The sequence below is a fragment of the Trachymyrmex cornetzi genome, unplaced genomic scaffold (genome assembly GCF_001594075.2).
Source record: "Trachymyrmex cornetzi isolate Tcor2-1 unplaced genomic scaffold, Tcor1.1 scaffold16, whole genome shotgun sequence".
NCBI lineage: Eukaryota > Metazoa > Arthropoda > Insecta > Hymenoptera > Formicidae > Trachymyrmex > Trachymyrmex cornetzi.
In genome coordinates, this window is record NW_017296201.1 from 7,281,886 (window position 1) to 7,295,537 (window position 13,652).

The window sequence follows — 13,652 nt, forward strand, 5'->3', positions numbered from 1 at the left end:
AATTGTGTTGATCGACTATCTTGAAAAAGGTAAAACAATAACAGGGACGTACTACGCATCATTGCTTGACAAGCTGAAGGCAGAAATTGAGTAAAAATGACCGCATTTGAAAAAGAAGAAAGTGCTGTTCCATCAAGACAACGCACCGTCTCACACTTCGGCGGTCGCTATGGCAAAAATTCACGAATTGCGGTTCGAATTAATTGACCATCCACCGTATTCACCAGATCTGGCCCCCAGCGACTTTTTTCTGTTTCCTAGGCTCAAAGTTTGGCTCGGAGGACAGAAATTTTCATCGAACGAGGAGGTCATCGCATCCGTAGACGCCTATTTTGCAAAGCAAGACGCTCAGTATTATTTGAATGGATTAAAGAGGAGGGAGCATCGGTGGAAAAAATGTATCGACTTAAAAGGAGACTATGTGGAAAAATTAAATTAAATTTGACCGAAAAATTACTTGTTTCTATGTTAGGCTCAAAACTTTTCAAACGACCCTCAAATAATATATTTTTTTATATAATAAGTTTATAAAATGATTAGGAATATGGGACGCGGAAGAAGAGAGCGCTTGGGGCCAAAGATAGGGAGAAATAAGTGAAAAAAGTTTTTAATTTACAAAAACATATTTCGTATTTAAGAAAATTAATAATATATAATTTATTGTAATATAATATATGGAAGCGCACAAATAATATTATAATTAAAATTCAAAAAGAATTGAAACCAGTCACAAAATCATTTATAAAATAATATAATAAAATACATGATACAAAATAAAATAAAATACATATAATCAAATATTATTGATTATATGTATTTTATTTTATTTTGTAAAATATGTATTTTATTTTATTTTGTAAATATTAACTTGTTGGTCAATATAAAATAAAATATATTCTGATATAAAGCTGTTAAAAGTGATTTATATCAGAAAATGCATTATTATATCTTTATATATATCTTCATATATTTTATTTTATATTGGCCAACAAGTTAATATTATTGATGAATATATCAAATGGCTCAATTGAAATAACAATACAAATATTCAAAATATTAATATAAAATATAAGGGCTATTAAGAGCCAAACGCTGGACATTCTTATTGTGGAAACAGTATAATTATGTTAAATACATTAATTAAAAATTAAAAGATTAAACATTAAAAATCAGACATTAACCATATGTTTCGACCTTTAATGAGGTCATCTTCAGTGGGAAACTATTAACGTTAATAACTATTTAATAACTTAAATGTTCCTTGTAATGTATACGATCGAAATATACCCGACGTACGTCGTGTTATGAATGTGCGTGCGTGCGCGCGCGTGTGTAGTGATGCATGTATGCATGTTGCATGTGTTGAATATTGAGTGTGCATCGTGTTGTTGATGTGTGTATATGCGTGCGCGCGTGTAATGTATGGGTGGTGTGTTGTGTGTATATGCGTGTGCGCATGTTGCATGTGTTGAGTGTTGCGCGTGCGACGTGGTGTGCGTGCGTGCGTGCGGAGGCACAGGGGGTGCGTGTTACGTGCATTTGTGCATATGTATGCATGTGTGTGCGTGAACGTATGCATGTACGTGTATATGTGTGTGCATTGTGTGTGCATTGTGTGTATGAGCGTGTGCATATGTACCCAGATAGCCAAGTCCGTAGAAAGCAGATTTTTTTAAATGTTTGCTACACACTATACTAACAAAATAACAACAGAATTGTTACAGAATTAGGTGTACATGGGAAAGATGGGAAAAAGTCATCGCTAACGATGAACAATATTTTGATTTATATACTTTTTCATTTTGTTTATTAAATAAATATATAGAGGAAAGCCCCCTATTATGAGATAGGCGCCTATAATATGAGATAGCGGCGTTTCTGCTAAACTAATAAACGCTATATATTGGTTTCACCATAAATGTATTGTTCTTGGATTGAAAACTATTTAGTAGAAAATTCATTATTAGATTATGCCTGTAGTTATTGTAAAAAAAGATTTTAGAATTTGGATGTCTTCAAGTTTCATTGAGATGAGTCTTTAAACCTTTAACTTTCAAACATATATATTGTATTAAGTGTGTTAGTATCGCAACTGTACTCTAAACATCTTATTAAAAATTGCGTATATAACATATCTTGTAACATATATTTTATTTCACTGATAAAACCCAGTGTGTGGCATACGCTCATTTTTTGAAATTGTTCTTTAAACCTTGTTTATTATTTAATAAATAAATTAAAGTAATAATAAGGCTCAATATGTATAAAACAATATAAATATTAAAAGGGCATAGAACCAGTATTCAAATGAACAAATTTAATTAAAATAATAATATTACAAACGTTTCGACTCCGATCGGGTCATTTTCAATGTACATAAAAATATATCATAAATAACGGTTACATTTGTAAAATCTTTAAAAAATGAATTAATTAATTATAACATATCCTAATGTTGCGAGCATAAATTTATCATTTATATAAAAAGTGTAAATTGTCCAATATCATAAATAACGTTTACAACTGTAAAATCTTAAAAAATGAATAAATTAATTGTAACATATCCTGATGTCAAAAGCATAATTTTGTCATTAATATGGAAAGTGTAAGTTGTCCAATTTAGATTTTGTCGAGGTTGCAAATAAAAATATATCTAGGAAAAGATTTATGCAAAATGTGAATCCTAAAGTTATATATAAAGAACACCTATCATAATATGTAACAAAAAGTTTTTTACCTTGTCAGTTAATATAATAAATCTCGTGATATGTTATTTCATTGCGTTGTGACTGCATTTTATAAGTTTAAACTATTTTGCACTTATTTACGCGACCACTCTTAATCACGTCAAGTAATGTAATGTACAGACAGAATGTCGAGAGAAGACAGGAACCGTGACAAATTTAAGAAATGGAAAGGGAATATATGTCTATTTCTGAAAAATTTAAACCTATAGCTAATGTGGTTGATTGTAAATTGGCGTACACCATTCCCAACACACACTTAAAGACTACATAAAAAAGAGAAAAGATAAACTAGAACATACAAAGAATCAGAATGTAGTTTACAAAATATCTTGTGAAAATTGCGAAGCAAGCTATGTAGGCCAAACTAAGAGACAATTAAGAACAAGAATAAATGAACATGTCTCTGATATTAATAAAGGTTCAAAATCCCCTTTGGTAATTACTAATCATAGAATTGAAACGAATCATGATTTCAAATGGAATAGTGTAAAAATATTAGATATAGAATCTTCTTACACACACACACACAGAAAACGATCAATTTCTGAGATGGTCCACATTAAGAAACAAACGCACGGTATAAACAGACAAAATGATAGAGTCATTCTGCCTGTATATTACATTACTTGACGTGATTAAGAGTGGTCGCGTAAATAAGTGCAAAATAGTTTAAACCTTCAAAATGCCCTATTATTTTCTTAAATTCTGCCCATAAGCTTCTAGCATTTACCCAAAATGAACTCGATATCTCATAATAAGGGCCTTTCCTCTACATTTTGCAAAAAAACAGACGAAATTTTCTGATTGACCTATAAATGACAGACTGGAGAAAGAAAGAGAGCAGATTTGTTATATAATCTAATAGTATATTGTCTACAGAAACCAAGCAGATCCTGTTCTGACACAATTTGACAGCAGGTTATTGACAGAAATCCAGCAAAGTCTGGGACAATCTGTCGACAATCAATTATCAATTATCAATTTCTGTCCACAATCTGCTGTCTGGTCGTGTCAGAGCAGGGTTTGTGTTTTTGCTGACAGTTTAGCGTCAGATAATGGCTGCGTTCGGGAACGTCGCTCGGATGCCTCCGATGCCTCGGATTCATCATCTATCCTTGTTTAACATTAAATGTAAAACAAGGACAGATGATGAATCCGAGGCATCGGAGGCATCCGAGCGACATTTCCGAACGTAGCCAATGTCGGCAGGATCTGCTCAATTTCTGCCAATAATTTCCCTTGACATTATGTCGACAGGCGATGTTAACAGAACACAAGTCTAATGCGGATGCAATTGATGGCAAATTGCCGTCATTTTTCTGCTGAGTCTGCTAGAAGACTACAGACATTTTGCTATTTGGGTATATATGTATGTATGTGTACGTGTGTGCTTATGCATATAAAGTATTCAAGAATAACGCTAGCCTTTTCTTTGCATAATTAAACAATTGTCAAAAGAAACGAAATAGCAGATGGGAAATGAACCAGATATTTATACAAAAAAGCGGTGAGTAATATACAAGCAAAAATTTAACATTACACTCTAAGTTATAATTTCAACTGTATGTTGGATTAGTTTATATAAACCAGCGATGGCTCTTTAGTATTAAATTAGTTGTACTAACTTTAGATTTGTATAAATATATGAAAAACCAAAAACTTACCTATAAGCTTCTTCAGAACGTGACTGCCTGGTTGAGATTCAAGTCCTTGAAAGTCAAAGCCGTTGAATTCTTCGGAGTCTTCGGAACTGACGGTTTCGAGATCCACGAGCTTGCGTTTGCGTCCCCTCGTTCCAGGTGTTTTCGCCGCATTGCTCTCCATAGCATCCGTGGAGTTGGCCTTGGATCTTTTCATCCTCTTACGAGGCAGCAACATGCCACGTTTTTTGAGCGAGCCAACTTCGCCGTTAAGTTCCTGTGCGTCTCCGTTACCACCAGCCGTCGATTGTGCTTTGTCGTTGGAATCCGGTCGATCTGGCATCTCCGTCGCACTATCAACACCAGCACTACCGTCGCCATCACCAGCGAGGTTAGGATTCTCGCGCGGTACTTCGGCGTTCCCGCCATTCACGTTCGCGCCGTCCATCGCGGAGCCAAACGATCACGTCTCCTCAATTACTGTTTTGTATGTTATCAATAACAGTCGATAATCAATGTTCGCTTCGTACCTTCACTCCAATATCGTCAAATAAATCAGCGATTACAGCTAACACCACAGCTACTCGGATAAGTTCGTTGCTGATTCGCTCTCCTTCTGCGTCTATCTCTACCTCTACCGCCCCTCTCTGTTCGTACACTCGCAATATACATCGTGCACATAAAGTACAGTTCCCTCGCAACACCACTGGTTGAGAGAACATAAGGCTGGAGTCCCATGAGGTATATTTGCCGCGTATCGCTTAACCAATCAATAATCAGGCTGGATACCCATGAGGTGTATTTACCGCGTATCGCGTAACCGCATAACCAATCAGAAGCGATCCGCTGTTGTGATTTCGCGTTTTATCGATTATTGATATTGGGGGTGCGGTCCACTTGGCGCTACAAACGCTTCGGAAGATTTGACTGACCAGTCAGAAGAAAGAATTTCATTAATTGAGCAATCAAAAAATGCTTCAAAACATTTGTTGCATCAAGTGGACCGTAGCCTGGATTACGCGGTTACGCGATACGCGGTAAATACACCTTAAGCCCGATGTCCACGATGCTAGAAATCGGTCCGAGATCTCGAGCCGGTATTCATAGTCGATTCTTATTTCAAGATCGTCTTAAGTAATGTCTTAAGACGCTAATGCAGCCCTCTGATTGGTTCGTGACTTCTTGAGACCATACTTAAGACGGTCTTGAATATAAGATCTGACTATGAATACCGGCCTCGGACAGGGAACAAATTAATAAATCACATTTGAACAATGGATGCGTTCAGCAGACTCAGCAGTTTTGCAACCGTTTTATGATTCGTCGCGCTGATTGGATTATACTTTTAGATTTAAAGGAATAGTCCTATCTCAGCGAAGAATCACAAAACGATTGCAAAACTGTTGAATCTGCTGAACGCAGCCAATTTGATCACATGACCATTGCGATTGGTCAATTCTTTCTTCATCCGAGATCTCGGATCGATTTCTAGTAGAGTACTAGAAACGTAGGTATTCGTCCACCATTTTTACTCGGTGCCCCCCTCCCCCACTGTTTGTTCTCTCTTCACCCTTCTCTCTTCTCTCTTCAATCTTCTTAGTTTAGCGGCGGAATGGAGAGAGAAGCAAGGAATTGAGAAAAGGAACAAGAGAGTGAGAAAAGGAGTAAAAATTGCGGATGCGAATACTCACGTTTATAGTGCCTTATTTCTAGCATCGTACGGACATAAGGCTTTTTAGGATTTCAACCTACAGGTGATGTCACATCGCGCAACGAATCGCGGAATATCGCGGATTAAGCGGGGTCTACGATAGAAGTCGTAGCAGTCGGTAGAGTCTTAAGTCATAGAAAATTGAACAATCATAGTCGATTATTCTTCTCATATTCTATTGTGATTGGTTAATTTTCTACGACTTAAGACTCTACGACCGCTACGATTTCTATTGTAGACCCCGCATTAGCGGATCGCGTGTCTAATGACTCCCGCACATAGAACGCGGCAAGCGTTGCGCGGCAGAAGTTTTCGCACTAATCAATAATTGAGGGGATGGACGGAATAAACTAATTACAAAATCTTGACATTAATATTAATTAAAATAACTTGCTACTTTTTTTATCTGCATAAATGGATGCAATATTAAATGAATTTATGTATCCATCCCCTCGATTCTGTTCTTTTGAGTCGGCCTGACTACTCACAAATACCATCCGTTTCCGATGGTGCAGAATACTGAACTGACCGTGGTCGGCGTAGTCTCGTAACGAAATGCTTCGTTTGATGGAACAGTTAGATTTTACAAACTGACCAATTAGAAAACGCTTCATCGCGTTGTCCGTACCCTTAGTGGGGACAAAATAGAACCGACCAATCATAAGTCGAATTCTACTACAGGGGCAAGTTTGGTCTCACGGGGCGGGAGAGACACTCCCCTGCTTCCGAATGTCATATCATCCTGTTTACCAAATGTTAAACAAGGATGATACCCGAGGGCATCTGGACAAATCTCGACACACCTCTAATGCTGCCCCACTATATATTTCTCTATTCTCTAGGCGTCGTGTCATCCTTGTTTAACACGGTCGGTAAATAAGGATGGCAATCTTAGCTATTGTAGACCATTAATCTATTTCTAGTTCTAAAGATTAGAAAAAGACGAAGAGTAAGTTGAACCGAGATTAAAGTTAATCTACATTGGTGGAAACGGACATAAACTTTTCTCTGATGGAAATTTTTTCATGAATCAATAAAAGTAAAATTGTCAATTCAATAGTGGCTCACAAATCACACAAATTAGAATTAATAATAATACAAAAGTAAAGGCAATAAACCACTCACGCTTGTTGTCGGCAGCGAAAATTATATATTATCAAGAATTTACAAAAATTTTGGACGTTTCGGTCTTAAATTAGACCATCCTCAGTAAACGATAAGTACATGTTTCGCGTACAAAGTGAATTAAGTTAATATCAATTAGAAAGTTGCAATTTAATACAATTCTTATAATTATTTAGTAACTACAATACTTTTGTTCGTGATGTTATCGGTTCCTTCTCTGTACAAAAAGTGTAATTCTTCGGCAAAACTTATTCTTCGTCTATCCCGAGAAGTATTCACGAAGAGAAAGGAAATTCATCAAGGTTCACAATAAATTTTCGCGATATACAATATTGAGCACAAAATTTCCCGATTCTGTGTTAACAATATATCTATCCGCAAATACAGGAATTGGAAAACTAGATGTATCAAAATGAAAAGTTAAAACTAAAATGCTGCATTGCATTTGTGCAATAAAAGTAATACAGAGATGTGAAGGGCACATAAGAGTCAACGTAAGCATGTATATAAGTTCTATAACATAACATATTAAATATCTAAAAATTCGATAAAAATACGTATTACATGTTTCGGGCTTCTTCATTGAGCCATCTTCGTGACACAAATATGTAATCAATTATTACTTTAGATTAAGATTCTTATATTTGATATAAACGATATTACTTCAAATCTGTTGGCCACAAACGGATGTACATCACACAAAGAATTGAGAAGACTATTCGCAAACGGTCACAGGTCGAATGTTTAAAATTTCTCGTTGTTCTAGAGAAGAGAATGATGTTGAAAATGTTTAAAGCGAGCAATAATTTTATCTTTATGTAATGTATACTAGGCGTCATTGATACCTTTCCGTTTGAAATTAATTTCCTCCGATCGTATACTTCATATCTGGATATTCATTCATCATGACTATCAGGTTCGCTAATGTTACTTTAAAACTGCATGTAACACAATATATAGTATCAAAAAGAAAGTATTACTAATATAAAAATAATATTAATATAAAAGTATTACTACTATATAAAAGAGTATTACTAATATAAAAGTATTACTAATATAAAAATATTACTAATATATTTAATTAATTTTTATTCAAATTTAATGTTTTATATATAATTATGTAAAATTATATAAAATTATAGGGAAAAGTCGCCTTTATCGTACCTCTTAACGTTTAAACAAAATTAAATTTATTAATAAAACTCATTTATTAATAAATTTATTTTTAATTTCAAACTGAGTATACATATTTAAGTAGGCGTAATAAAAACTTTTCTATTATAAAAATAGAAAAAATTAGACTCTGTGTTTTTTAAACTAATTTAAGAAAACAAAGTAAAAAGCAATACTTAAATTGATTTAAGCTATCATTGCATTATATTTCAGAATATTAAAATCTCAGATATTTTGAAAAAATAAATTTTGGAAATAAAATCAATTACGGATTTTTCCGTTATAATAGAAAAGATTCAATAGAAAGACTCAATAGAAAGACTCATTAGAAAAATTTAATAGAAAGACTCAATAGTTGATAAGTAATCACTTTCTTAAGCGCTTATTTAAACAGTTTTGGTAAAGGTCGGAATTGTCACTATAGGTTTCGTGCAACCACTTAGAGCACCTGACACACTGAATCCATTCTGTAGGTCCTTTTTTATCATAATAGTAACATCCACATATTGCTCGCGTCACTTGCGAAAATCGTACCAATACAATATTCAGACCAGCGACAAGTACGATTTACCCAATTCCCTCTATTTTTACAAAGGACCCCGCACAAAATCATAGGATTTTGGCCGTCGGTGAAATTGGCTGAAATTTTAGTATGTTATAGTTCTTGACTCACTGATAAAAAATGTCCTTAGACACAAAGCTTGAAAATGACTAGTTTGTTTTTGTTATAGCCGTTTAAAGTTTTATTTTATTAATGCCTCAAAATCAAGTTTCTGTAATAAATCAAAAGATTTAAATAACAATATGCCATCCACTCTCACCACCCTCACTCCAATCCCACCTCTACTCCCATTCCATCCCCACCCCTATTCCCATACACATACGCCCGCGCGCGCATTTTTACTATGTACTTAGATTTTGCTAGATTTTTACGATTTCTCTCACGCGTATCATTTGAAATGTGTGAGTCCATTTACCTTTCATGTGCGAAGGGCTTGATTATCACGACCAGAATGTTTATTTCGGCATGTGAAGCTCCATGTACAAAAAAATATCGGGTGCTCTCTAAAGTGCGATAGCAACATAGGATAGAAAATTCTTTTTCTTTTCGCTTTGTTTACATTCATATGCAAGGGGACTCACGAAAATCTAGTAACCCGAAGGAATAAAACGCCTGTCACGTCCACATCAGTCTGAGTCATTCAGTCCGAATAATTCTGAGAACGGACGAAAAACTAAAATCATAAATGTACCATTGATGCATACACACACGCGCGCACGCACACACATACGAAACTTCGATTTTTATGTACCTTTTTCATATAAAAATGTGTGCGCGGGCATATGTGTGTGGGAATGGGGATGGGGGTGGAGTGGGAGTGGAATGGAGATGAGATTGAGAGTGAAGGTGGTGAGAGTGGTTGGCATATTGTTATTTAAAATCTCTCGATTTATTATAGAAACCTGATTTTGAGGCATTAGTAAAATAAAACTTTAAATGGCTATAACAAAAAAACTAGTTATTTTCAGGATTTGTACCTATGGACACTTTTGATCAGTGAATCAAGAACTATAACATACTAAAATTTCAGCCAATTTCATCGAGGACAAAAATCCTATAATTTGTGCGGGGTCCTTTGCCAATAGCAGCATACCTTACAAATATTTTGCTAATTTGATGCTATACTCGGAAACAGTTTAAATATAAATTATAACCAAGAAGAACACTATAATTCAATTACCTTGTACTGATCAAATGAAGAAGCCGAAACACATGTAATGCGTATTTTATCGAATTTTTATATATTTAATATATTATATTATAGAACTTATATACATGCTTAATTACGTTAATTCTTATATGTGCCCTTCACATCTCTATATTGTTTTTTAAAAACCTAAGAGTCTCGTACTTTTTGTTATTTGATTTTAGTACGCTTACAACGGTCATGGAATCTTTTATCCTTGTCATTTAGTAAATGTTAAACAAGGACAAACGATGCTTGCGAACGTTGCGAGCGTTGAGTGAAACCACTGACGAGCGACAAGATACTATTAAAGATCCTCTTATAAATATATTTATAATATTATAAATATATATAAATATTATAAATATTTATGTTAATAATCATAAATTTTTATTAATTGTAACGCAATCGTTCTTCAATTATCCCCGAACCTTCCAAGCCCCAGTCACGAAAATTTATCCAGAGCCGAGGGTCTTTAATAGTATCTTGTCGCTCGTCGGTGGTTCCATTCAGCGCTCACAACGTTCGCGGGCATCGTTTGTCTTTGTTTAACATTTGATAAACAACAAAAGTATAAAAATTCCATGACCGTTGTGAGCGTTAAATGGTAGCCCAAATGGCACGTTTTCACTGAGCGCGTCACGCGTCGTGTCATGAAAGAGAGAAAGAGATAAGATTATATAAATACACAATCCCTCTCTTTCTCTCCTTCGACGACGCGACGCGTGATGCGCTCAGTGGAAACTCAGCCTAAGACCCGGTTGCACCCGTAACAAAGTAACAATATTACTTTGACTTTAAGTAAGACTTAAAACTCTCTCCGTCTCGTTTTAAAACGAAAGAGAGACAGAGACAGAGAGTTTTAAGCCTTGCTTAAAATCGAAGTAACGTTGGTACAATCGGGCTTAAAGTATTTCACAGCATGCATAGAATTAAGAAATAGGAATGCAAAAATGCAGTAGATACTAAAAAAAAATTATTATAAATGTTATATTTATGAAAATTTTTTTTCAGTATTTACTGAATTGCCACTGTACCTACCATATTTGGTAGTACAAGTCGTGGGGCGCAGATTGGCGTCGCGCTTAGGTGGATCGACTCGGAATTCGGGGTCCCGAGTTCGATTCCACCTCAGCGCCCCACTTGGTTGCAGTTTCGTCTGCTTGCGGTTTTATCCGCATTATATATATATATATATATATATGTGCATATATATATACGTAATATTTAATTATGTTTCTAAGGTTTTTCAACCTTTTTTTTTATTTTTTTTATTTTTTTTTTAATTAAAAATTGGACACAGGACGCGAGCGGAATTGAACTCGAATCCGCGGATTGCGAATCCGCGAACCAAGTAATCAACTACTCGACGTCTTACGAATATGAGTATATTTAATGTCCTACTTCTCCTCAGTCCTGTCCTAATGAGAAATGACAATGAAATCGATGTCGACTTCATTATCATTTCTCACTGGGGTAGTCGCTCGATTCTGAAAATAAAAGCAGCAATATTAAAAATAAGAAAAGGGGAAAAAGAAAGTGCCGGTAGAGAATTCAACCGGCGCCAGCGCGGCGATGCAGCGGTTACTAAACAAAGTGTGCCTTCCAACAAGCAACACAAATAACACGGTGCGTGCATTCGTTTATGCAGCGGTTAGCGCAGAAGTATTACTTTATCCTTGTTGTTTACCGAATGTTGAACAAAGATTAAATGATACTCACTGCGCTAACCGCTGCATAAACGAATGCACGCAACGTGACACAGTGGATCATTATATTCTTGTTGTTTGCCAATGTTAAACAAAGATGACATGATTTCTTGGTGCATTCCGTTTCACGCATAATGCGCATGATACATCATTTGCCCTTGTTGTTCACCGAATGTTACACAAAGAATAAATGATGCATTATGCACATCATGCGTGAAACGGAATGCACCCACTGTGTCGCATTGTGTCGCTTGTTGGGAGGCACACAATAATGACTACCCGCTGCGCCACGGGACTCGTTGTGATACCTGCTTAAGAACATTCTCCGACTGCAGTTGTGCTCAATCTAATGAGCACATTAGTGCTCACCATTATCACAGTATAATCGGTAGAGACGCGCGAAAAAATGCGGGTAGATATGGCTTTTGTTTTGAGCCGGATCCAATGAAATGCAAAACGAAAGTAATGTATGTGTAATGACAGTATGTACGTGTAATGTATGTATATGACAGTAATGTAAATGTTAACATGCCGGATGCTCACGTGACTGGCGACACGGAGATCAAAGGTACCGACACGAAGTGTTTCTACTGGTTATACTGTATCATTATGAAAATTTTTATGAAAATTTATTTCACTTTTATATAATATAAGATATTCCGTAAGTGTTAATGTTTTTATACAAGTTTTTTTATACAATATAAAATGCCTCCAGCCTTCGCTATTGCCGCCAATCGAAAAAATAGTGACTTTACTTACTTTGCTACTTACTTTGCTCAATGATTTCTTAAAAACGAATACTGGAAGCCATATTCAGACAAATTTCATATTATTCCTTGTATAATATCAAGTTTTATGTTTCATTGTTTCAAAAAATTGTTAAGAAAAACTTTTTTACAGTAAATAAAAAGACCACTATTGAATAAGCTTTAGATAGGTATCCTATGTATATATGTATATATTATATATATGTATATATGTACGTATATATATATGCACGTATATATATTAGATGTTAAACTTAATTCCTGCCGTTTTTCGTCTTCAAAATTGATTTGTTTCGAAGGGAAGATGGATGAATACCTTAATCAAAGTAATTTCCTCCATTTTCTACTTAATTACTAATTAATAATACTTTATTAATAATACTTTGATTAAGGTATTTCCCTTCGAAACAAATCAATTTTGGAGACGAAAAAAACGGCAGGAATTAAGTTTAACATCTAATATGTATATATATTTTAAACGCTTCAACTTTGAAGTGGAATATCTCGATTTTTAATCCCGCTCTAGGTATTGAGTTTTAAAGCACATATGTTCGAGACACTGAACAAGCTTATTCTGTAAGTTTTAAAAAAATCTAAAGAAAATGGATTTTTTCGGAGAACGTCCTTAAGATTCAATATACACACATACGTTTATATAAAAAATGGTCATGGTGTGAGAAGAGATATGCATAATTTACTTTAGAATAAAAAATTTGGTAGTAATTATTTAAAGTTATTTACTATTGTTACTTACTATTGCCTATTAATAGGCAATCATCTTGGGGACTCGACAATAGTAAGTAACAGCTTCAACTAATTACTGCCAGATTTTTTATTTTTAAGTAAATTATACAATTTATTTATTACATTTATATATTTAAATTTATTTTATATAAAGAATGGTACAGGTGATCTGAAACACCCGGTATATGAAAAATTAAATAATTAAAATACTCACGTTATCAATCTTTTGGTTTTGACTGGTATAGTCTTCTCAATCAGTTGTGGATTTCTTCTCGTATTTGTAGTCCC

General features: G+C 34.7%; 1 protein-coding gene across 3 annotated transcripts in view; it reads right to left on the reverse strand.

Moving 5' to 3' along the window:
- The window catches only part of LOC108758894 (uncharacterized), a 20,374-nt gene extending 15,360 nt beyond the window's left edge, over positions 1-5,014 (reverse strand). For all 3 annotated transcript variants that reach the window (XR_001939969.1, XR_001939968.1, XM_018504107.1), the window contains exon 1: positions 4,412-5,014. Coding sequence is in view for 1 of the 3 variants with exons in the window: in XM_018504107.1 (XP_018359609.1) it covers positions 4,412-4,835 (424 nt within the window). In the remaining 2 variants the exon portion in view is untranslated. The remainder of the gene's footprint in view (positions 1-4,411) is intronic.
- Positions 5,015-13,652: the final 8,638 nt, after the last annotated feature.